The 24,112-nt window shown below is 41.3% G+C and overlaps 1 protein-coding gene across 2 annotated transcripts; it reads right to left on the reverse strand.

The window, feature by feature from the left end:
* Positions 1-84: 84 nt before the first annotated feature.
* Vdac3 (voltage dependent anion channel 3) lies at positions 85-17,522 on the reverse strand. 2 transcript variants are annotated; one of them, XM_028887798.2, is made up of 10 exons: positions 17,402-17,522; positions 12,366-12,434; positions 10,818-10,867; positions 9,137-9,139; positions 6,948-7,100; positions 5,269-5,321; positions 3,494-3,721; positions 2,079-2,229; positions 1,186-1,243; positions 85-600 (listed from the first exon to the last, which is right to left on the reverse strand). In XM_028887798.2, the coding sequence occupies exons 2-10, from the start codon at positions 12,430-12,432 to the stop codon at positions 509-511; spliced, it is 855 nt and encodes a 284-aa protein (XP_028743631.1). In that variant the 5' UTR covers positions 12,433-12,434; positions 17,402-17,522; the 3' UTR covers positions 85-508. The 2 variants fall into 2 exon arrangements, with proteins under 2 accessions (XP_028743631.1, XP_028743632.1); XM_028887799.2 differs by lacking the exon at positions 9,137-9,139.
* Between the last annotated feature and the right edge of the window lie 6,590 nt (positions 17,523-24,112).

Consider the following 24,112-nt stretch of genomic DNA (forward strand, 5'->3'; position numbering starts at 1 on the left):
AAGCACACGTGTTTTAGACACCACTTCAGACTCGACTCCACTTTGAAAACCAATCGGCCAGTACTAATACATCAGATGAGCAACTATGTTCCAAATGTGATGGGTTTATTTCACTCTGATGCAAAACCAAAGACTTCACTACAGCAGAGATCGCTAGAACCAAAGGTCATGGAAAAGTGGAGTGGGACATGCAGGACGTGATGGACAAACTGGGGAGTCAGATCATTTCTTTAACACGACACTACGTTGTTGCTGAGGAACATATTTAAATTAACACTGCAGAACTCAACTGAAATGTGGCACAAACATGACAATCTCCAGGCATGCCTTCAAGGACCTCTCTTAGGATGGATTTGTAATCTCTAGACTTCAGTGTGGGAAGGATTACAATTCTTTGGAAGAATAAAAAGTTCACACTTTTGAAATTTCACAGAATTTTAAGGCCAAAACATAGTGGGTTCACTTCTCTTCACTTCCAGGGACAAATGATGTTCTACTCAAAACCACATTAAGCTTCCAGTTCAAATCCCAATCCAACCTTGTGACCTCCTGCATTGAAGTTCTTTCCATCTATTAAAGCTGACAGGGTCAGTTTGACTCCTAGGAAGAAGAAATTACCACATTATTTGCAGTCAGAATGGTCCTCGAACTTAAATATTCTAGAAATAATGGATCTGAGACAACGGCATGGAGTATGGGCAGGCCTAAGCTATGTCTGGTCTGCTTACCTGTGCTGAGCAGAGCACAAGGAAGAAAAAACATTTGGAATTCAAGATTAAGAATAATGGGAAGTGGGGGTGGAGGGTGGAGAACCTGGAGAGATGGCTCAGTGGTTAAGAGCACTGACTACTCTTTCAGAGGACCCAGATTCGATTCCCGGCACCCACATGGCAGGTCACAACTGTCTGTAACTCCAGGATTCAACACCCTCACAGACATACATACAGACAAAACACCAATTTAAAAAACAGAAGAATGAGGGACGAGCCAACTTCAAAGGCTGTGATGAAAGCATAGTTAGAAATGTACACCAGAAGCACTTGTTCCTCTTCCCTTCACCTTCATGACTAGCAATTACAGAGGCCTGATCAACCACGGGGATTATCTAAGTTTCTCCTTTTGTATTCATTTTCTTTTTGTAACTTTCTACTCTGACCCTCCACTAATTCATTCTTTTTTACATACCTGGTCGGAGGGTCTGCGTATAACCCAGTCCAATTAAACTGGCATTATTTACTTTGGCCTACGATTAAGAGAAGAAAGTAAAAGCAATTAGAAAACAACTTCACATCATTCCAATGCAAAAACTGCTTCATGCACAAGGTTTCTAAAGGTAAAAGCACATTGGAGCTTAATCTAGAATTATTAAAACTGAAAAAAAAAAGATAATTTTTTAAGAAGTCAATAGGACTGATAGGAATTGTGGGTAATATGAAAATGTATGTTTTAAAGTTCTTAAACAGATTTTCAAGCACATTGTGAGCAAGCATCTCTACGTACTGAATTTTGTTGTTCTGAGAGTCTCACTAAGTAGCCCTGACTACCCTGGAACTATGTAAACCAGACTATCTTTAAACTCACAGAGATCTGCCAGCCTCTGCCTCCCAAGTGCTGGGAATAAAGGCATGCAGCACCATGCCTGGTTTGTTCTGAATTCTTGAAGATGCCAATTCCCAACCTCTGCCAGTGATTACAGCATGAACTCTGCTGTCATAAAACCAGGTCTGAATTCATATTTTGACACTACTGTCTACTATGACACTGACCTAGTTTCCAGGTTGTCTGTAAAACAGGGATGAGGCTACCTCTCTTCACCACACAGAACAGTGAGGAGAATTACATGGGATAATACATGTCAAGCCTTATATGCAGAGCTCAACTCAGACTATATTGAGGCCAAAGGTCCGACAACAGCCAACAGGGGAGAAATTAGGACTAGAACCCCCATTTCCTGCCTTAGATATAATGACCTTTCCAGTACATGAGTGAGGTCATGAGGTTAATAAAGCACATGCAAACTGTAACGGCACTACAGCACGCATTTACAGCTGGGAGCCAATCCAGCAGCACATTCTTACAGATAGAGAAGTTTTACAATCCAGCTTATATTTAGTAGCGATGCCAAAACGAGTGTTGTTGCTGCCAGCTGTCCATGCCAGGTTTATTGACGTTTCAATCTTCTCATTAACTTTCTGATAGATAGAGCCTCCAAATTCAGTACCATCATTCCTGTTTTCACGGTGTAAAAACAACAACAAAAAAAACCATAAAGTTTGAATCATTGACTATTAAGACATGGAAACAAATTCTATAACTATCTAAACATAGATTCAACTGTGCAACTTTGGAGTCTAGCAAAATTCTAGTACAAATTACTATTAAACAAGAAATAAAACCAACCTATGAAATATCCTAGAGCCTAATTAGAGTACAGTAGCACCTGATTCATTTACTTGACTCTTCTACATAATATAAATTTCTTAAGACACAATTCATCTATGTTCAAAGGCAGATACCTCAGGTAAGTATATAGTCTATAGGTATCTTTTATGGAATTTAGAAACTATAACCTATAACCCCTCTTTTATAGGCTTTAGGTCCATAAAGACTGTGGAAAGAGAGGTAAAACTATAGGAATAAAGACAATACTAGCTTTTACAATCTGTTACCCAGAGTGAGAAAACACTTTCCACACAATATCCAGGAGCACTGCTCCAGATCGAAACCCATGGCTCTTTGAAGTATACCATGGTTTCCTAATAAGAGTGTTCTGATACCATTGTCTATATCAGAGTATCCCACGAAGAGCAATACCTCAGAAACACACAGCTCACTCCTGCCTATAATCCCAGCACTGGAAAGTACTAGCAGATCAGGAGTTTAAGGTCAGCCAATGCTACATAGTGAGTTTGAGGTTAGGCTGATCTACATGAGATCCTGTCTTAAAACACCAAAAAACTAAATATATTATAAGTCAAGTTCAGGCTGATTCAGCCAACACTGAAATCCAGGATTATTTTGAGATCCCTATTATTTCTGAATTCAGTGGAGGGAGTAACTAGGTTCTAACCAAAGATGCATGAAAATCTCCACAAAGAATTACCAAAGAAGTTCCAGGACACTCAAATTATTTGGTGATTGTTCTTAAGTGTTCCAAACATCTGCTTCCAGATAAAGTCAAAATAAGTGAAAAGTAACAGTGAAGTGTATATATGCTCTGGGCTGTCCCCATTCAGTGGTTCATTTACAGATTCTAAAACATCCCAAAGTCTGAGGTAAAAGCTGACAGCAACAACTAAAAGCAGCACATCACGATGTACTCAGTCCATGAACTTCCTAACAATGAATGCACTGCTAACTATGAAAATGTACAGTAGGACTGGTATCCACCAAGCAATTTTAACTTCTAATCACTTTTAACCTTCTTATCATGTAACAGCTACTACCTCTCAGGGGAACAGTACTTGCACTAAAGACAATTATAAACACTCACACATGAGTATGCAGTTGGAAGTCTGCAGCCTTGTAACCAAGAGCAAAATTATTCTGAGACAATTTGGATTTGGCTGTGTCAAAACTCATCTGATAGCCAGCAAGCCAACCTTCAAAGGCCAACACAGCCCAGCCATAGATGGTCGGTCCAGAAAAATCTATATCAATGTTACTGCCAATACTAAAACAATCACGTTTAAATGAGGCCTTTAATTTCCCGCTCTTCTTTCTGTAAAAACAAACAATACAATAAAAACAATGTGAGTCTATTATTTCCAGTGAACTGTAATGTAAGACCTTCTCTAAAGGTAAATATTGTTTTCACAGATGACATAATATATGGAAAAAATGTTTCAAATGACTTAGCTCTACAAATACATCTCTGTTAGGATTAAACTATATGTCAACAGTTATGATGGTACACTCCTTTAATACTGGCACCTGGGAAATAGAGGCAGGTGGATCTCTGTGAGTTCCAGGAGAGCCAGGGCTACACAAAGAAACTCTGCTCAAAAAAGAAAAAAATAAATAAAATAAAACAAAGAAATGTTTATGTATTCCTCACCATGAGTTGAAATAATAGAAGTATTTTATGATTAATCTCATACAGGCATGAATAAATCACTGGTTAACAGACATGAAAATTGTTGTGATGTTCTGCTGCACAGCAGGGTCACTACGCATAAAGTACTATATATTTCAAAAACAATGCAAGGGTTTTAAATTTGCTTTCCACTCAAAGAAATGATAGATGCTTAATGAGATAGATACACTTACCCTAGTTGATTAATGTATACACATATTCAAACATTATATATTACCCCACAGATATATATAATTGTGTCAAAAAATAAAGTCCATAAGTCCATAAGTAAATTATTTCACTGCCAAAACAATAATCTGAAGATACATATAAATATATATTTAAATTTTTATATATAAATATACACAGAGACACATGAGAAATAAAGTATCTTTAAATATTTTCAAGTTACAAAAGTAACATCAAAACACATTACTAACCTACTAGTAGTATTCTACTAAAATACACTTATTTGTTGTTTGTTGTAGACAAGGTCTCAATAAGAAGGCCCGGTTATCCTGGAACTTGCGGAGATCCACCTGCCTGTCTCCAGAATGCTGGGACTAAAAGTGTGTACCAACATATCCAGCAGAAATATATTTTCAATAACAATGCTGAATATTCAGAATTAGTTCTGAATAACCTTTGTCTATTAGTTCCAAATAGTCCTCATAAGGCTTTTAAGAGAATATTTGTTCTAAAAATAATTAAAGCATGTGAAGAAAGGACAGACCCACTGTATGTCTAAGAACAAATTCCTCTTTGCATTTATCTAGCACCTCTGCCTTCATATAGCAGAAACCAGGTGGAACAGATAAGTGACGTAATGGGGAAGCAGACTAAGCCTAGAGGACTTCCCAGGCTCAGAAATTAAGATAGCTGCACAACCTCTCACCCTAGTCCCTTACAATCAGGAGATTACACTCTTGCCATACCCATTAGTCTTTCAACAGATAGAACCATGGTCTCAGACCTTCCAATTCCCAAGCTAGATGTGCCTGTTTAAACTTCCTTACTGACAATGTTATGCTGCCTTGAGGAGCTCTTCTTTAAAGACATGCAAAAGTATTCTAGCATTGCTAAAACAAGTTCCCCGTTTCTCCCTGCCCCTACAGTTCCCGTTTTACATTTCCAATGCTAAAGCTCTAGGCCTTCAAAAAGAAATCAGAAAAAAAATGGGTTTGGATAATTACCCTGTGTTTGGTACAAATATGGTATCAAGAGTCAGTTTCAACCCTTCCGCCAACTGTAAAACAAAAATTTGTCAATTAACAATTAATTTTCTATTCTTTAACTAAAAAAAAGCCAATTCTAAAGCTTCCTCCCACTTTCTCTTTAATAATGAAGTCATTAAAGAAATCCAGATAGTAAATTATATAATAAATTACCTCCCCCATCTTTTCTTTCTTCCGTTTTTCCAAGACAGGGTTTCTCTGTATAGCCCTGGCTATCCTGGGACTCCCTCTGTAGACTAGGTCAGCCTTGAACTCAGAGATCCACTTGCCCCTCCCCACCCACAGCGCTGGGATTAAAGGCATTCACTACCACTCTCCGGCTTTTATGTCCTACCTTTCTTCATCCCCTTAACTCCCGCCCTTCAAGTCCTCCCCTCCTCCTGGTTCCCTTCTCAAAATATAAATTAAGCTGGTTATGGCAGCATGTCCCTATAATCTGAGCTACACTCAGGAAGCCGAGGCAGAACACCTTAAGCCCAAAAGTTTACAACCAGCCGGAATGACATAATGAGGACCCCATCTCAAACATTTTAAAAAGGTGCCACGCATTGTTACACATGCCTTTAATCCCGGCACATGGGAGACAGAGGCAGGTGGATCTCTGTGAGTTTGAGACCAGCCTGGTCTACAAAGGTAGTCGCAGGACAGCCAGGGCTATGCAGAGAAACCCTATCTTAAAAAAAAAAAAAAAAAAAAAAAAAACCAAAAATTTTAAAAGGTTAAAATGTATAGGACAAATCCTGATACATTAAATAACATAAATTATTGTCAAAAAAGAATTACTCCAATGTAACAAAATAATCTTGCTATTCTCTTGAAATAACTATAAGATAACCTGAGACTTAACAAACCAACTTCTTTAGCTGTACCTCTTTATATGTGCCAATACACATAGATGTAACTTGAGAACCCAGCTGAGAATGGGGCACACTCTTGTAATTCCTGCACAGGCAGGAAAATCAGGAGTTCAAGGTCAACCTCAGCTACAAAGGAAGTTTTGAGGCCATCTTAGATTACATGAGATCCATTCTCCAAAAGAAAAATGTAGTGCCCTGTACACAGTGAGTATCTAACAAAAATCAGCTACTTGATTTCTCCTTGAAAACATTAAAAAAAATTAGCAACATTCCTGGGCAGCTAATTTTGCAAAGATTACAAAAGTAAACTGAATTACCAAGAGAGTCTGTCCTACTTGGGAGAGGATTACTGTGTGACACAATTAACTAATCAGAACAAAGACGCAGTGTGCATTTCCAGAAATGTCAAAACACACCAAGAAAAGCAATAAAAAAGAGAAAATATGGTAGAAGACATTGTAAAAATCCCACTCAGATTATACTTGGAGTTTGTCAAATTATTAAAAGATTTTATTAGTTTTAATCATGTGTATTTGTGTGTGCTTGTGTGGGAGTATACACACATGGGTGCAGGGCTTGTGGGGCCAGAGGTATTAGATCCCTTGAAACTGGAGTTACAGGTGGTTGTGAGCCCCCGACAAGACTCTGGGAACTGAACTCAGGTCTGTGGAAGAGCAGTAGGTGCTCTTAACAGCTAAGCCATCTCTCCAGTCCCAGTTATGCTCATTTGATATGAAAGAGCTATGAAACCTACAAATAGCGTCCACTGCTTTTTCTTACCTTATTCTCCCAAGAGATCTCTGTCCCAAGAGTGTTGTCTGTGTTCCACTTTTGGGTGAAGGTGAGTCCGTAGTCACAGACCTTATACTTGGTCTCTAGGTTGCCTGATGCTTTCCCTGTATCAGTATAAGCATGACCTGAAGTAGAAAATTCCTGGTAAACAAGAGAAAATAATGATTTTAAGATTATCTCAGCAAACAGAAACCATTCATTTCAGAAAACAGTGTTCAGTGCATTAGACACCCCTATAATTTCCTTTCTACCACAACCCTACCCTTCAACAATGTACCTCCTGCTTTCTTTCTGTTTCTAACCAGGTTTAGAACTTTAGATTATTCCTCCCTTCTTATTGATATTTACTAGTCCATACATTCCTTTTTAATGGTCATATTAAATTCTTAACTTTAAAAGAAAAATATCTCTGCTAGAAATAAATGCCTTTATTAAAAAGGCAAAAATACTGAATTTTGAAGAATTTCACTTTCATGGCCTAAGATAACTATCAATTCTCTATAATACTTGTCAAACAGTAAATTTAAAGGTGCTTAAAAATCTTTAAACAATACCTCCCACATTCTCTGTTTATATTCAACAGTTTAGTATTTTGTGACTGGGATGTGGAGGTAAGGAAGGGGTGCGAGGGTGAGGGTGAGGAAGGGGTGCTGGGAATGGGGTGCGTGGTGGGGGTAGGGAGGGAGTGCTGGGAATGGAACCCGAGGCCCTGCCCACATCTCTATCACTAAACCTCAATCTATTGTTTTATCTATGACTTATTTTTACTTTATGTGTATATATGAGTGCCTACATGTATGTATGTGTACTATGTGCATGCCTGGTGGTCATCAAGACCAGAAAGGGGATTGGACTCACTGGAACTAAAGTTACAGGCAGTTGTGTACTGCATATGGGTAGGAGGAACCAAACCTGGGTCCTCTGTAAGGACAGCAAGTACTTTTAACTGCCAAGCCATCTCTCCAGCCCCAACTACTGTTGTTTAGAAAGGTATTTCCATGGTCTTGTGAAGGAGCTTAATGGTAAAGTGCTTGCCTAGTGTGCTCAAGGCCCTGGGTTCCATTCCAGCACTGCAAAAGAAAAAATATGTTTAAAATAAAATTGATCATTTTCAACTATATACTGACACAGCATTATGTATATTTACATGTTGTGAAATATGACTACTTCAGCCACAAAACTCTATCTGTAAAACTTTCACCCTAAACTCTTTCAAACAACATCAAAATTATCTACCCATTTTTACAGTAAAACAGAATTTAAAATACCCTCTTTCCTCCCTCTCCACCTGGCCTACCCGCTAAAGTACAAAATAATCACTATGAATGCCGTAAGTATATCTCTTCCCAACTTAAATGTCCATTCCACCATATTAGCAAGCAATTAGGAAAAGACCTTCTTCTAAGGGTAAGCAAATGGTCAATAGCTGTCACTGACAATCTGTCACTGTCAAGAAAGAACTTACTGCCTGATCCTGTTTCAAGGAGTATTTCTGAAATCTGGCCAGCGGCAGTGAAAGGTTACCCTTCGTAAACAGTTCTGTTTTACTGTTGACAACATGAATCCTCCCTTTAGCCCTAACTCTTTGAGATCTAGACAGAAGAAACCACTGGGAAGCTATGATGTTTATTACACTACACAGAAAGCTTCCAAAATGAAAACTATGTCCACTTAGGGCAAGGCCTTAAAAACAATACAGCATAAGCCATGTTAATTCCTTAAGTTGCTTTTAATAATAAATCTAACTGTCTCATACTGTAATTTTTAGATTTACTTTTCAAAAATGACAAATACAGCAAATGTAAATATCTTGGCATCATTCCACATCTTCCTTCCATCTCTTAGTCTGAAGCTTTCTCTATGGAGAATCTAAAGGACCAGAAGCACAAATTCAAAGGGAAGCTACAGCTGTTCTAAGCTGAAGTCCAGACACTGCTTCAGCTTGGGTCTAATTGGACAGTTGGGTCGAGTCAGTATGAAATCCATTCACAACAGGAAAATGGCATCTTCAGCTATGCATTTAATGCTATGGCATCTTCAGCTATGCATTTAATGCTAGAAAGCAGCACAGAGAGAGGTCCTGTGAGACAGAACCTGAGAAATGCACAAAGAGGATGAAATGTATCCTAAATGAGACAAAAGCAGCCACAGAGCAAGCACACAAGGTTCTTTCTCACCATCTGATGCACATCGCCACCGCAGCAGCATGGAAGGGAGAGAAAGGGATAGTTAACTTTTCCAATACAGTCCGAACTTCTGAAAATTCCACTTCAACAAAACCATATGCACACTAGCCTCCTTAGCAAGGTAGGTCACACATACATTCATTCATTCATTCATTCATTCATTCATTCATGACCAAGAAACCCAGGGAAAGTGACAGGACAAACCACAGTTGTGCAGAATTCAATGCAAAATATCATACGAACTGCACACACCTTTCATCCTTCTAATAAACAATTATATTCATAAATAAAACCTGCATGGGTTTGAATAAGCAAGCACCAATTAAAGATGTAGCCTGTAAAACTAAATAAGAGACTAAGGTGAATTAAAAGTTCACCTGGGTGATAGTCAATGTTGTAGAGCTTGGCTAGCATGCACAAGGCCCTGAGTACCCAGCACCAAAAAAAAGGAAGGAAGGAAGAAAAGAAAAAGTTAACCCACTAGACTCAGTGGCACAGGCCTGCCATCTGTCACCTAGAAGGCTGAGGGAGGAGGGTTGAAAGTTCAAGGCCTGTCTTGGATACAAGGTGTGTTCAAGGACAAAACTGGTACTTAGTAAGAGCCTGCTCAAAAAACAAAACAACAACAAAAAAATAGAAGTAGGGGGTCTAGGGATGTAATTCACTGGTAGAGCACTTTCCTTGCAAGCACAAGACCCTAGGTTCAATATGCAGTACCGGGGGGAAAATAGTTAATCTATTTGCTGAGATTTATTGAATATCTGGTTAATGAAGTTTTGAAAAATATGTCAACACCTTGACTTCCAATAAAAAAGATTGGGCTGGGTGGAGGCGGCAGCACTCGCCTTTAATCCCAGCACTTGGGAGGCAGAACCAGGCAGATCTCTGTGAGTTCCAGGCCAGCCTGGTCTACAGAGTGAGCTCCCAGACAGGTTCCAAAGCTACACAGAGAAACTGGGGGGGGGGGGGGGGTTGGATTGGAAGAGAAACAGTTAAAAAACAAAAAATAGGAGCTGGAGAGATGGCTCAGTGGCTAAGAGCACTGGCTGCTCTTCCAATGGACTATATGGTTTGAGTCCCAGCACCCACAAGGTGACTCACAACTGTCTGTAACTCCAGTTCCAAGGGATCTGACTCCTTCTTCTGGCTTCCTTGGGCACCAGGCACACATGTGGTGCAGACATACATGCAGGCAAAACGCCCACACACATAAAATAAATTAATTCACTTCTAAAAACATAAAATAATCTCATATATGCACACATATAAAAATACATTATATTTCTATATTTTGCATAAGTCCATAATGAAAACACAGATTAAAATTAATTTATTTTGAGAAAATAAATAAAACTTGTATGACCCATTGGTTTCAGTACTCATACATATTTATGAAAGTATAAATGATAGTATAAATATGATAGAAGTCAAAAATACACACTCTGTTTCACCTAAGGGTAGGATACCTAATACTCTAATGAAGACACACAAAGAATCCCCTGCCAAAGTAAACCTAATTGTCTACAGGCTTCACAGGCTCAATGAACTCAGAGAAGGGCAAAGCTGTGGGGTACCAAGAGGATGCTGTTTTACACAACAGTAAACAATTATTTTAAAATCAGTTCCCTTAAATTAACATGCTTTACCTATTAAAAATATATTAGGTACTCACCACTCCACTACAAGACTTGGTTCTCAGATCTATTTTGACCATGCCAAACCCTAGAAACATTAAAAAACAAAGCAATATACAAAATTTAACTTTCGCTCCAGTTTTTAACTTAAAAATTATGAATGTAATACATTATACATCCCATATGGAAAATACATGGTATTCTCATCAGATAAGAATTCGGAAAAAAAACTGAATTATAACAAAAGAAGTACAAATTCTAAAGGCCCTAAAAGTGAGTAAACTCATACTTTTAAAATATATAAATGTATAAGTATGTATAAAATGTATAAAAATGAATAAACCCATGCCTTTTTAAAAATGCACTATTTTACATACTAAAATTACTCAAAAATCTATGCTGTTGTGTGTATATACATATGTGCACATGTATATTTACACGTGTGTGTGCATGTGTGTATATGTGTGTGTATGCAAGGTAAAAATATAATGAACATTAGTAAGAAAAAAAATCAATGTATACAGCACAGAAAAATTAAAAACTTAAAATTTCAAAACTTAAAACATTTTCTCTACTTGTAAAAAATATATTGTTACCAAAGAAATAAAAACATGACCTGTGCACTTTCATTAAAAATTGGTATATTAAAAAGCATTATATGGAGTCAGGCGGTAGTGACGCACGCCTTTAATCCCAGCACTGGGGAGGCAGAGGCAGGCGGATCTCTGTGAGTTTGAGGCCAGCCTGGTCTCCAAAGCAAGTTCCAAGAAAGGCACCAAAACTACACAGAGAGAAACCCTGTCTCGAAAAAACAAACAAACAAAAAAATCCCATGTATAAGGGCTGGAGAGATGGCTCAGAGGTTAAGAGCACTGACTATTCTTCCAGAGGTCCTGAGTTCATGAGTTCAATTCCCAGCAACCACATGGTGGCTCACAACCATCTGTAATGAGATCTGGTGCCCTCTTCCAGCTTGCAGGAATATATGCAAGCAGAACACTGTAAACATAATAAAAAAATTAAAAAAAAGAAAAAGTATTATATTTGCCAGGCGATGGTGACGCACGCCTTTAATCTCAGCACTCAGGAGGCAGAGGCAGGCGGATCTCTGTGCATTCCAGGCCAGCCTGATCTACACAGCAAGTTCCAAGCCAGCCAGGGCTATACAGTGAGACCCTGTCTCAAAGAGATATACAGAGAGGCAATAATCACTTTAATCATACACAGAACTAGTGAAATAAGCATAAGTATTATAGGTGGATGCTACTTCATATTACAAATATTGGATACGTTTATGCGTGTGTGTGTGTGTGTGTGTGTGTGTATATAATAACTGCTCTTAATGTTTGTAAAGGAGCCTAATGAATAAAAGATAAGAGGCTATTAATAGCTCTTAATATTTGTGATGTAGATTAATGGTCACTTACTCTTATTTTACTAACAGAGTATCTTACACACTTTACCAACTGAGTTATTCCCCAGCCTACAAAGCAAAAAGTTTAAGAATCTGTAAAAACATGCAACTAAATCCTCAGAACTCATCACTAATCCTGACCCAACATAAAGATTTACCATTGCATACTTACCATACCCTTTGTTAAAGACATCCTTGGCAGCCTTTCCTAGGTCACAGTAAGTTGGTGTGTTACACATATCTTAAAAATAAAGACAAGAGAGTAGCCATTTAGTACGTTCACTCCTAACTCTTCTTTCGTCCTGAAAAGACATTTTTCTTCCTTTGCATCACTAACACTAATACTCTAATGTAACTAAAATTCAAAGAAGGTATTCGGCTCCTCAGACTAGAAAACAAGAGTTTCCTCATGAGATTCAGAGTTTCTTTTTTACTGTATTTCAAAGAAAACAAAGTTCTTGCAGGTTTTGTTCAACGGTTTAATCTTTTCTGTATACGTATTTGAGAGGCGGGTACACATTTGTGCAGGCACACATGCATATGTCTTGTTCCTCAGGTGCCATTCATGATTTTTGTTTGTTTTTTGTTTTTTCAAGACAGGGTTTCTCTGTGTAGTTTTGGAGCCTGCCCTGGATCTCACTCTGTAGAGCAGGCTGGCCTCAAACCCACAGAGATCTGCCTAGCTCTGCCTCCCAAGTACTGGGATTGAAGGCGTGCACCAACACCAACCGGCTACATTCATGATTTTTTGGGACAGGGTCTATCTATCACTGGTCTGTAACTGAGCTATCTAGCTAGGCAGAGCCCCAAGGTCCTTCTGCCTGTCTCCACCTCCCCAAGGCTGGGATTACAAACACACACCACTATGCTTGGCCTTTTCAAATGGGTTTTGGAAATCAAACTCAGATCCTCATGATTGTGTACTTTACCAACTGAACTGTTCCCCAGATCACAAAGGGAAATTTTTAGGGAAATGTAAAAACATTAGATTAAATCCTCGGGGTTGAGGTGTGAGGGCCTAGGTTCAATCCCAATTCCACACCCCACAGGAAAAAAAAAAGTATGCCGGCGCATGTCTCTAATCTCAGCCCAGCTGTTAAAGCAGACTAGAACAAGCTCAAGGACAGTCTAAGAAACTTTTGGAAACTCTGTCTCAAAAAAAAGGGAGAGGGGAAGGTTTAGAAACTTTCAAGGTTTTCATATTTTGCTGCTCTGAAATTCAGTTTCTAAAAGAGACCTGATGGCTCAAGCCTGCACTCCCAGTTACTGAGGAGGCTGAAGCCAGAGGATCACAGATTTAAGCCCATTCTGGACCACAGAACGAGTTCAAGGCTGGCCTAGGCAACTTAGTGAAACTCCAAGTCAAAGACAAGAATAAAAAATTAAAGAGAACATCAGTAACAGTAGAACATCTGCCTAGCACAGAGGCGCCCTGGTTCAATCCGGAACTACAGCCACACTAAAAAAAGCTTCACCGGGGGACTGGAGAGATAGCTCACCAGTTAAGAACACTAGCTGTTTTTTCAAAGACCAGAGGTTCAATTTCCAGCATCCACATGGCATCTCACATCATCTTTCCAGTTCCAGGGGACATGGTGCCCTTTTATGGCTTCTACATGCACAGCACACATGTGGTGCACAGGCATGTATGCAGGCAAAACATTCATACACATAAAACCATAAAAAAGTAAAAAAGTGAAAGTAATTTCTTAAATGCTTTGAAGCTGGGTGTGGTGGTACATGCCTTTAATCTCGGTTCTCAGGAGGTAGAGAAAAGCAGTGAGTTCGAGGCCAGCCCTGTCTACAGAGGGTTCCAGTCCAATAAGGACAACATAGTGAAATCCTGTCTCAAAACAAAATTTAAAAATAAAGTAAGAAGGCTTCAAGAGACTGAACCAGGTGCCTCAATAGACTAGAACAGGTGGACTTCAAATCCAAAGTCAGTCTGGGCTATAAGATCCTATTTCAAAACAAACAAACAAACAAACAAAAAACACCTACTAACAGGGTGGATGGGTGGTGGTGGTGGTGGTGGTGGTGGTGGTGGTGTGGTGGTGGTGGTGGTGCGCACCTTTAATCCCCCAGCACTTGGGAGGCAGAGGCAGGCGGATCTCTGTGAGCTTGAGGCCAGTCTGGTCTACAGATCGAGATCCAGGACAGGCACCAAAACTACATGGAGAAACCCTATCTCCAAAACAAACAAACAAACAAACAAACAACCCACCTACTAAGGCTGGAGTGGCTCAGCAGTTAAGAGCACATGTCAGGCAGCCCATAACCACCTACAACTCCAGTTCCAAAGGATCCGACACCTTCTAGCCCCTGCAAGCATCTGCACACACTTGACATACACACATACAAACACGCACTATAAATACAAATATTTTTAAATCTACTAATATACTCTTCCAGAATATAGTCTTTCCCGAAGCTTTTTAAAAATATTATAATTTTACCATTAACCAGAAAGAGAATAGAATCCATCTGTAGTAACCTGCTTAGCAAAAATAGGTGTGAATTTTGAAATTAAAACCTTTGAAAACCCAAGGTGCTTTGACTTTGTATCTTGCCTACTCATTATTCATCCAGCTTTTGTAAAAAGCCACTAAGACCCTCATACTGAAATCTCAGTGAATATACCCTCCATCAGCCTCTGCATAGCAAACCCCTGAAGCAGTTTCTGCTGTCTCCCTGTTAAAGACTCAGAAGCTGAGCTTCAGCAACCATGGGACTACCTCAAATAAGCCCATTAGCAAGATTTTATGATCCCAGAAAATTCCAGAGTACCAGGCAGTTTCCAGACATGTTCCACCTGGGGGCCACATGCAGCTAAAGATAGCAATGAATGTGGCCCACTACTACAAAAACATAAACATTAAAACATGAGATTTGGGGCTGGTGAGACAGAGTTAGGGCACTAACTGCCAAGACTCATGACCTGAGTTCTGTACCTCACACCTACATGGTGGAAGGAGAACCAACTCCCACACGTTGTCCTCCAACTTCCACAATCAGGCAGTGGTGTGAACACATCTACACACACAAATATACTAGTTCTCTAATTTGGGACTGGTAAGATGCCTGAATAAGTAAAGGTCTTTGCCACCAAACCTAACAATCTGATTCTGACGGCAGAGCACACATGGTGGATAGAATGAACTCCCCCAAGTCATCCTCTGACCATCACACATGGAAGAAGCAAAAGCACGCAGAAGCACGTGTGTGCGCGCACAGGCACACACACTATACATATATATTATATATATATATCATATATATTATACATAGGCTGGGCATGGTGACACAGGACTTCAACTCCAGTACTCAGAAGGCAGAGACAGACACAATCTGCAAGTTTGAAGCAAGGCAGGGGTGCTACACAGTGAAACACTGTATCAAAAAAAAGGGGGGGTTGTTTTTGATTTGTTTGTAAGTTGCCTGCATGGTTGTTGAACATGACTCTTATAGATGACAAAGTTGTTGAGCATGAATTTTGCAGATGAAGTTGGGTAACCACGTCAGCAGGTTGAACACATCTGCAAATTACATCACTATGCCTGAACTATGGACACTTCACAAATCCTTCAACTAAATAACCTACGTATTTATACTAAGTCCATCTCTTAATCTGAATTTCTGCTAGGCTTTTACTATAACTAACAGGGACTTAGTTTATAGCCCAGGCAGGATTAGTTATGTGCCACCATATTCAGCATGACTCATTTCCTAACCGGGAATTCATTTAAAAATTGTGCCTGTCAAATACACACACTGTGACATAAAATTAGGAGGAAAGAACATACCAAAAAATCATATATAAAGTCAGGGCAGGACAGATGTCTCAGTTGGCAAAATGTCTGTCACACAAGCATGAGGAACTGAGTATGAATCGCCAGGGACCCACACAGCATTCGAGTAGGGACAAGACAGAGACAGGAGGAACCCTGGAGCCCACTGATTAGCCAGCCTAGCCCAATAGATGAGCTCTCAGCTTAGGGGAAAGACCTTTTCTCAAAAAATAAAAAATAAAAATAAGAGAGCGATTAAGGAATGTACCCGATATTAACTACTGGACTCCACATGCACACGTGCACACAAACACGTACATACACCACATAAACAAGTCCATACACACCCAAATATTTATAAAGAGAAAGGAAGAGGCTTATGAGTAAGGCACTTTTCTTACATAGATAAGGCCACAGGTTCTTCTATCTGAGGCACAACCAAAAGGAAAAGTTAAAGAGTCAAGGCAAACGATGGTGTTAGTGTTCTGCGTCACTCTACAATAAAATTGTGCTCTATGCTACAGGGTTTAGAATCCACTATGAGGGTAATTTGACAGTTCCGGTAGTGATGTAAATTGCTTGCCATAATTCTGGGAGGGAGGTATAGAAATGCAGGTCTCACATATTCAGACAGAAACGTTTACGGTTTTAGGTCTTCATACTGATCAGGGGGAAAATACACTAAAATGGTCAAAATGCCTAAGTGCTAATCACAAGCTTTTAGCGTTTTGATTGACTGTTTCTCAAAATCATCCCTTTGCAAAAGTCAAGTGGCTAACTGAACTCGTTGATGCCGAAACTGTCCTTTATTCGGGCCCATGATTCTGATGGGAAATGCACTGCTGGTATGATCAAGCAAAAATCGAGAAAACACAGAGCCTCCATATTTCTCGAAAGAGTGAAGCTACCACCTCGCATTCCTATTAGCTTTACAAATCAGATAATGCACCATGCCCCGAGGCTGCATTCGACCCCCGAGAGGAAAACAAAAGGCACTAACTAGATACTACAGCATCTCTTTTGTTCCTTGTTTCTGCTTTTTAAGATGCATGAAGAGCATCCTCACTTCGGCCGTCGGGAGTGCAAGGCACGCCTGACAGATGCTGGGCACGTCAGAGAGGGAGGTGAGGGCGAGGTTGGGGGTGTAGGTTTAGGGTTCCAGAACTCGTCCTCTCTAGAAACCGCCCTCCTTCTAGCCTGGCCCCGGGCAGAACGCCAGTGCGCACGCCGGGCGCGGCGGAAGGTCGCGGCCCAGGGAGGCGACTCCCGCCCTCGGGCGGCCAGCAAGGTTCGGGGCAGCCGGAGTCTTCCCCGGCTCGCCTCGCCCTAGGCCGGCGTCCCTCAGCTTCTCCTCCGCGGCCTCGGCTCGTCAGGCCCGCCGGCCCTCCGCCCACCCGGCCCGTGGCAGCGGCCGCCTCACCTACAACCCGAGGGTGGGCCCGGCCCGCTCCACCAAGGCAACGCTGAAGGTCTTCTCGCACCAACGCCGTCTGCGCCTGCGCGACCTCGCTCCCCGCCGCGCCTGCGCGCCCGTCGCCGCGGAGCGCGAGTGCGCGCGGTGCCGCGCCTGAGCCCCGGCGCGCAGGGGGCGGCGGGGGACGCCTCGGCCAACTGTCCGGCCTCGCGTGCGCGTGCGCAGGAGCGCCCGACTCCCCCACCCCGCCCCTCCCGCCCCGCCCCGCCCGGCAGGCGGGTGGCCGGCGGGGGTTGAGGACAGGGACACAAAGCGCTGGGAGGACCTGAGCGCTGTCCCCCGGAGGCGTGGGTTCTCGCGAGAACGTGCCCGCAGCCGTGGCTACTGTTGCCTGGAAGGGGCGCGGGCCGGGCGCGAGCGGAGGGCGGAAAGGGGGGGGGCCTCTGCGGACGGACGCGTGCTGCCAGCGGCCATTGTCACGCCCAGGCCCCGCCGACCTCTGCTGGATGACTGGCAGATCTTCCGGGAACATCAGTCCGGGTCGATTCTAATTTTAAAGTGTGACTCCGCGTCTTCGCAGTCGTCAGGCTGAGGACGCCTAAGCCGCCTCCCCGCCCCCCAGGGGACAAGGGACTGGAGAGTCAAGAGCATGCAAGCTAATTCATGGAGGAGGGAGAGCTCTTCTTCAGCAGAGAGCCCAAGAAATCGATGGAGGAGAAATTATGCAAGCAGAAAAACACTACTTTAGAGCCACCATAGTAACAATTGATTCCTTAGAAAATGGTTAAGGATGTTCCTATGGTTTCTAAGAATCCATGGATTATTTACTGAAGTGGAAGAGACCTTCCTTCGCAGCAAGAAAATCGCCTTAACCAAGTGACTAAAACTAACATCACTGCGAGTGATAGATTGACTTCTTGTGCTCTGTGGTGCACAGAAAGGGACACATGACAGTATTCTTGAGAAACCCTGTAATCTGTCTATTAATGAGGAAGCAATTCCAAAATTAAGGGACTTTCTGCAAATCAAACATTTAGTCTCTTCGGGAAGGTCAGTGTCATGAGAGATGAAGACGGTTCTAGATGCAAGAAGAAAAAAGAAAGATTTAATGCTAAACGTTTTTGTGATTCTAAGTTGGACTGTGGATAAAACGAAGTAGTTGTCAAGGAACACTACCAAAGCTACTGGGACAATTGAGTATAGACTACCTAGTACTGCAGCAACATTAAAATCTTCTGAGGGTAATGTGCCTTGGCTATGTAGAAGTGGCCTTCTTGGAGATATTTGTTGATGTGTAGAAGTATGTCTGCCACTAACTTTTATTGAAAATATTTTTTCATACAATGCATTCTGATCATGGTTTTCCCATCCCCAGCTCCTCCCAGATTCTCCTAACTGCTCAACTCCATGCCTTCTTTACCTCTCTCTTTAGAAAACAGTTAAACAAACCAGAATTTTAAAAAAGAAAAATAAGAGGAAGTACAAGAAACATAACACCCATACAGAGAGAGAGAGAGAGAGAGAGAGAGAGAGAGAAGACCCATAAACATGGAACCATGATATACAAGTAAAAGACAAGTAAGATTTTTTTTTTTTTTTAAGAAATGCCCAAACTTAATGATAAGAGAAAGAAAGTCCACAAAAATATCATTATTCATTTCGTGTGTGCATCTACTCTTGGGCATGGAGCCTACCCGTCAGTGTGAGACTCCACTGAAGAAAACGAATTTTTCCTTTGCAGGTGGATGTCAATTAGAGATAGCTTTTTGGTTAGTGATGGGAGCTCCTGTCTACTTACCCTCTTAAAACTGGGGCCCCATCTGACTTGAAACTACAGGCTCTGTAGTTTGGTAGTTTCTCTGCCATCGCTTACACATGTCAGGCCTGTGGTATCTGGAAGACACTGTCTCCTTGGTGTCCTCCATCCCCTCTGGCTCTTGCAATCTTTCCACCTCCTCTTCCAGAGAGTTCCCTGAGCCCAGAAGGGAAGGATTTGATGAAGACATCCCATTTAGGACTGAGTGTTCCAAGGTCTCTCACTCTCTGAGTATTGTCTACTTGTGTGTCTCTGTATTAGCTCCCATCTACTGTAGAAGGAAACTTTCTGATGATAGCTGAGGTAGGCACTGATCTGAGGCTAGCAGAGGATTGTTAGGGCTCATTTTATAGCTAAGTTCCTTTATCAGAACAGTAGTGTTTGGTTTTCTCCTAGGTCCATGGCCTATCTAGTCTCAGGTTATTGGCCACCAAAGCTGTATCAGGCATGGGTTCCATATCATGAGTGGCCTCTAACTCCAATTCAGGTAGTGGTTGGTTACTCTCATAACTTTTTGTCCACCAGCAGCACATCTTGCAGGCAGGTCACAGTTGTAGATCACAGTGTTTGTAACAGGCTTGGTGGTTACTTCTGGTAGCATGCAGAGTACTTTACCACGAACAATAATCAGTGGGTATGAAGGCTCTAGTTAGGTATCATCTCAACTTCTCCTTGTTCAATGAGATTTGTGAGTGTTGTCTTTGGCAACAGAACCTTACCATCAGTTGGTGGAGAGCAACAAATAGCCTTGGCAATAACCCGAGTTGTTTGGGGATTTCTATGGGACCCTTCGGCCAACAATTCAATTAGCTGTAAGCCTTTCCTGCCTCAGGAGGTTTTACTTGATGGTAAGAGATGTGTAATTGGGCTTTGTCTCCTCTGATATTTGGTGACTCCATTTAGATTTCTTTCATAGGTGTATATTTGAAGAAGCTTCTACTGTAGTAGGTTTCCATATGACCCTTCAAATGGCTCTTAGTGTTAGCTGGCCGTCCATGCATTCCCTCCCTTACGTCTCTTTTTCCTCCCCTTCTCTGTCTGATATTATTATTATTATTCCTGTCGTCTCTAACTATATATTCTATTTCCCCTTCCTTGGGAGATTTCCCCCTCCCCCACTAGTTCCTTACTCTCTACCTAATCTCTGTGGTTATAGTGATAATAACATGCCTATTGAAGGCTTAAAAGCTAACATCCACATATAAGAGAATACATTAATATTTGTCTTTTTGGGTCTGGGTTACCTCACTCAGGATGATTTTTTTCTAGCTCTATCCCTTTACCTGAAAACTTCACTTTTTAAACAACTGAATGACATTCTGTTGCATAAACGTTCTGTGTTTTCATTATCCATTTATCTATTGGTGGACATCTAGGCAGTTCCCAATTTCTGGCTGTTATGAGTAGAGCAACAATGAACACGGATGAGCAAATGTCTCTATAGTAGGATGCAGAGTTCGTTGGGTGGATGCCTAAGAGTGGTATGACTAGATACTGAGGAACATCTATTCCCAACTTCCTGAGGAACTGCCACACTCACTGATCGCCACAGTGGCTGCAAGCTTGCACTCCCACCAGCAATAGATGAGTGTGCCCCTTTCTCTGCCTCCCCACCAGCATGAGCGGTCATGCTGTTTTATTGATCTTCACAATTTCTCACTGGTCGAAGAGGAAATCTCAAAGTAGTTTTGATTTCCATTTCCCTGATGATGAAAGATGTTGAACATTTTTAAAACGTTATTCATTTACTTGTGTTTCATTTAGTCTGGTATTCCATTTTTTAAAATTGGGTTATTTGTTTTCTTGATATCCAGTTTTTTTAGTTCTTTATATTTTTGCATATTACCCCTCTATAGGATGTGTAGTTGGTAAAAATATTTTTCCATTCTGTAGGCTGCCTCGTTGTCTGAATGATGGTGCCGTGGTTTGAATGAAAATGGTCCCCATAGACTCATGGAGAGTGGCACTATCTGAAGGGATTGGAACATGTGGCCTTGTTGGAATGGCGTGACCTTGTTGGAGTTTGTCACTGTGGGGCTTTGAGGTTAGAGAATGCCTAAGCCAGGCCCAGAGTCTTTCTTCCTGCTGCCTGCTGACCCAGATGCAGAACTCTCAGCTACCTCTCCAGCACCATGTCTGCCTGTGCGCCACCATGCTTCCCGCCATGATGATAATGGACAAAACCGCTGAACATATAAAACAGCCCCAATTAAATGTTTTCCTTTATCAGAGTTGCTGTGGTCATGGTGTCTCTTCACAGCAATAAGTACTAAGACAGAAACTTAATTACTGTTTCTATTTCACTAGATGTTAAGGGTCTATTTATTTATCCGATTTTGATTTTACTTTGGAAGATCCTACATATCAAGAAATGTATCTGTTTCTCTGAGGCTTTCTACTTTAGTGGAGTACTGATTTTTTGTTTTGTTTTGTTTTTCGAGATGGGGTTTCTATATGTAACAGCCCTAGCTGTCCTGGAACTTGCTTTGTAGACCAGACTGGCCTTGAACTCATAGAGATTCGCCTGCCTCTCTCTCCGGAGTGCTGGATTAAAAGTGTGCGCCACCACCCCACCCCCACCCCCCACCCCCGCTGGTGTACCAATTTTTAAAGTATGTCCCTATAATTCTCTGGATTTCCTCAGTGTCTATTGTGATATCCCCCTTTTGTCTCTAATTTTATTAATTTAGGACTTCTCCTCGATCTTTTAGTTAATTTGGCTAAGGGTTTGTCAATCTGATTTATTTTCTCACAGAATCAACTCTTTATTCCACTGATTTTTTTTTTTTTTTAATAAAAATTGCCTACCTGAGTCCCAACCCAACGTGGACACTCTGGGTCTCAGGTAGAGACTGTTTCTAGGTACCAGGGTGTGACTCAAAGGAATGGGATGGGGTAGAAGAGAGGGCTGAGAGGGTCCACAGAAGGAGGAAAGGTGGGTCAGCACCTAGGTTCAGCTCAGACCCCAGGGAATGGAGGTAGGGTAGGAGGGGAAGAAACATCCACAAGCAGGCTGCCACAGGGCTGGTGTAGCCGGAAGTTTCTCCCGTCCCACCCAGCTCCACAGTCCCACAGCTGCTTATAAAATAATCACTCAGAGGCTTATATTAATTACTTAATATATATTTAATTACTTAATTAAAAACTGTATGACCAATAGTTCGAGTTTCTTGTTAGCTAGCTCTATCATCTTAAATTAATCCATTTCTATTAATCTATGTTTTGCCACATGTCTGTGGCATTACCAGTCTGCTGGATGTTGCTCCTTGGGCATCAGGCTGGTGTCTCTCCTGCCTCTGCCTTTCTTCCTGTCTCTTTCTTGGATTTCCTGCCTGGCTGTAACCTGACTCCCCATAGGCCAGAGGAGCTTCTTTATTAACCAAACATAGCAACACATAGTCACAGCATACAGAAAGACCATCCCACAGCAGGCTGAGGGTGAGACAACCTGCCACTAACTCTTAAATGGTAAAATAAATAATAATAAAAAAGGGACAGAGATAAAAACAAATATGACAAAATTTTAATAATTGGTGAATCAGGTGAGAGATAATATATATATATATTAATTAACCATTCTTAAAATGTTCCAATATGTTAGGAAGGTGTCTTTTTTTTTTTTTTTTTTTTTTTTTTTTAGGAAGATGTCTTAATCACTGTTCTATTGTCATGAAGAGACACCATGACCAAGTCAATTCTTATAAAAGAAAGCATTTAATTGGGGGCTTGTTTATAGTTCCAGAGGCTTAGTTCATTATCATCATGGCAGAAAACATGGAGGCATGCATGCAGACATGGTGCTGGAGCAGTAGCTAAGAGCTACATCCTGATTCACAGGCAGAGAGAGTAAGCCCGGGCCTGGTTTGGACTTTTTAAACCTCAAAGCCCACCTCCAATGACACACTTCATGCAACAAGGCCACACCCACTCCAACAAGGACACACTTCCCAATCCTTCTAACCCTTTCAAACAGTGCCACTCCTGGTGACTAGGCATTCAAATATATGAGCCTACGGGATCTGTTCTTATTCAAACCATCACAGGAGAAAAAAATATATACACAAAGCTGTAATGATCGGCACAAATAGGGAATATGTTGTTATTTGTGAATCATTTCAAAATAGTAAGAAGAATGATAACTGCCCCCGAGGGACTTCTAACAAAGATTCGGGACACATCTGCTAAATGAAGCAGATTAGGGCAAATGTCATAAGCAAATAGGCAGAACGATAAGCATAAATCAGAATAACCACTAGCCTAATAAAGTGAGCTTTGGAGTCAAAAGAGACTGACTTTGTTTCTCAGCTCTGCCAATTTTGTAGTTTGAGACAACCTCTTGGGTCTCTGTTCCCACGTCTGTGAAACAGAACTCAATAACATCTACCTCAGAGGACTATAATGTGTATTAAATAATGTGTTCAGAGCACTTAGCATATGGAAATATTCATTTCCATTGTCAACAGACAAGGCTGGAGAGTGGTTAACAGTGGCTGCTCTTCCACAAAACCTGGGTTCAATTCCCAGAATCTGCACCGATGCTTACCATTATCTGCAACTCCAGTCTCAGAGGAACTGACGCCCTCTTCTGGCCTCTGCAGGCACCAGGCACACATGTGATACACAGACATCCATGCAGATAAAACACCCATATATAGTAAATAATTTCTTGAGAAAGCTAATGCACAGTAGGAGTTTAAGGGACATAAATGGAGTCCGTATTTGTTTATGTGCATGTCAGCTTGTGGCTTGGCCGCCCCTCATCTTTGTCAAGTATAGCCGGCCATTAAAAGAGCCCTTTGAATGGAAATGTGACAACATTCCTCCTTTCCCTCCATTTCCATTAGTCTTTCTTTTGAAAGGACCTAACAACGACACCATCCCATATGTAGAGAGCTGCTCTC

Source organism: Peromyscus leucopus, chromosome 17 (assembly GCF_004664715.2).
Source record: "Peromyscus leucopus breed LL Stock chromosome 17, UCI_PerLeu_2.1, whole genome shotgun sequence".
Taxonomy (NCBI): Eukaryota; Metazoa; Chordata; class Mammalia; order Rodentia; family Cricetidae; genus Peromyscus; species Peromyscus leucopus.

What these genes read in the sequence shown, in the direction of transcription:
- Vdac3 (XM_028887798.2), bottom strand. Translation starts at nt 12,432, where the DNA reads ATGTGTAACACACCAACTTACTGTGACCTAGGAAAGGCTGCCAAGGAT. An exon ending in TTCCAACTGCATACTCATGT is followed by an intron (nt 2,230 to 3,493) that starts GTGAGTGTTTAT and finishes CCGTGAAAACAG; the next exon opens with GAATGATGGTACTGAATTTG. An exon ending in TACGCAGACCCTCCGACCAG is followed by an intron (nt 601 to 1,185) that starts GTATGTAAAAAA and finishes TCTTCTTCCTAG; the next exon opens with GAGTCAAACTGACCCTGTCA.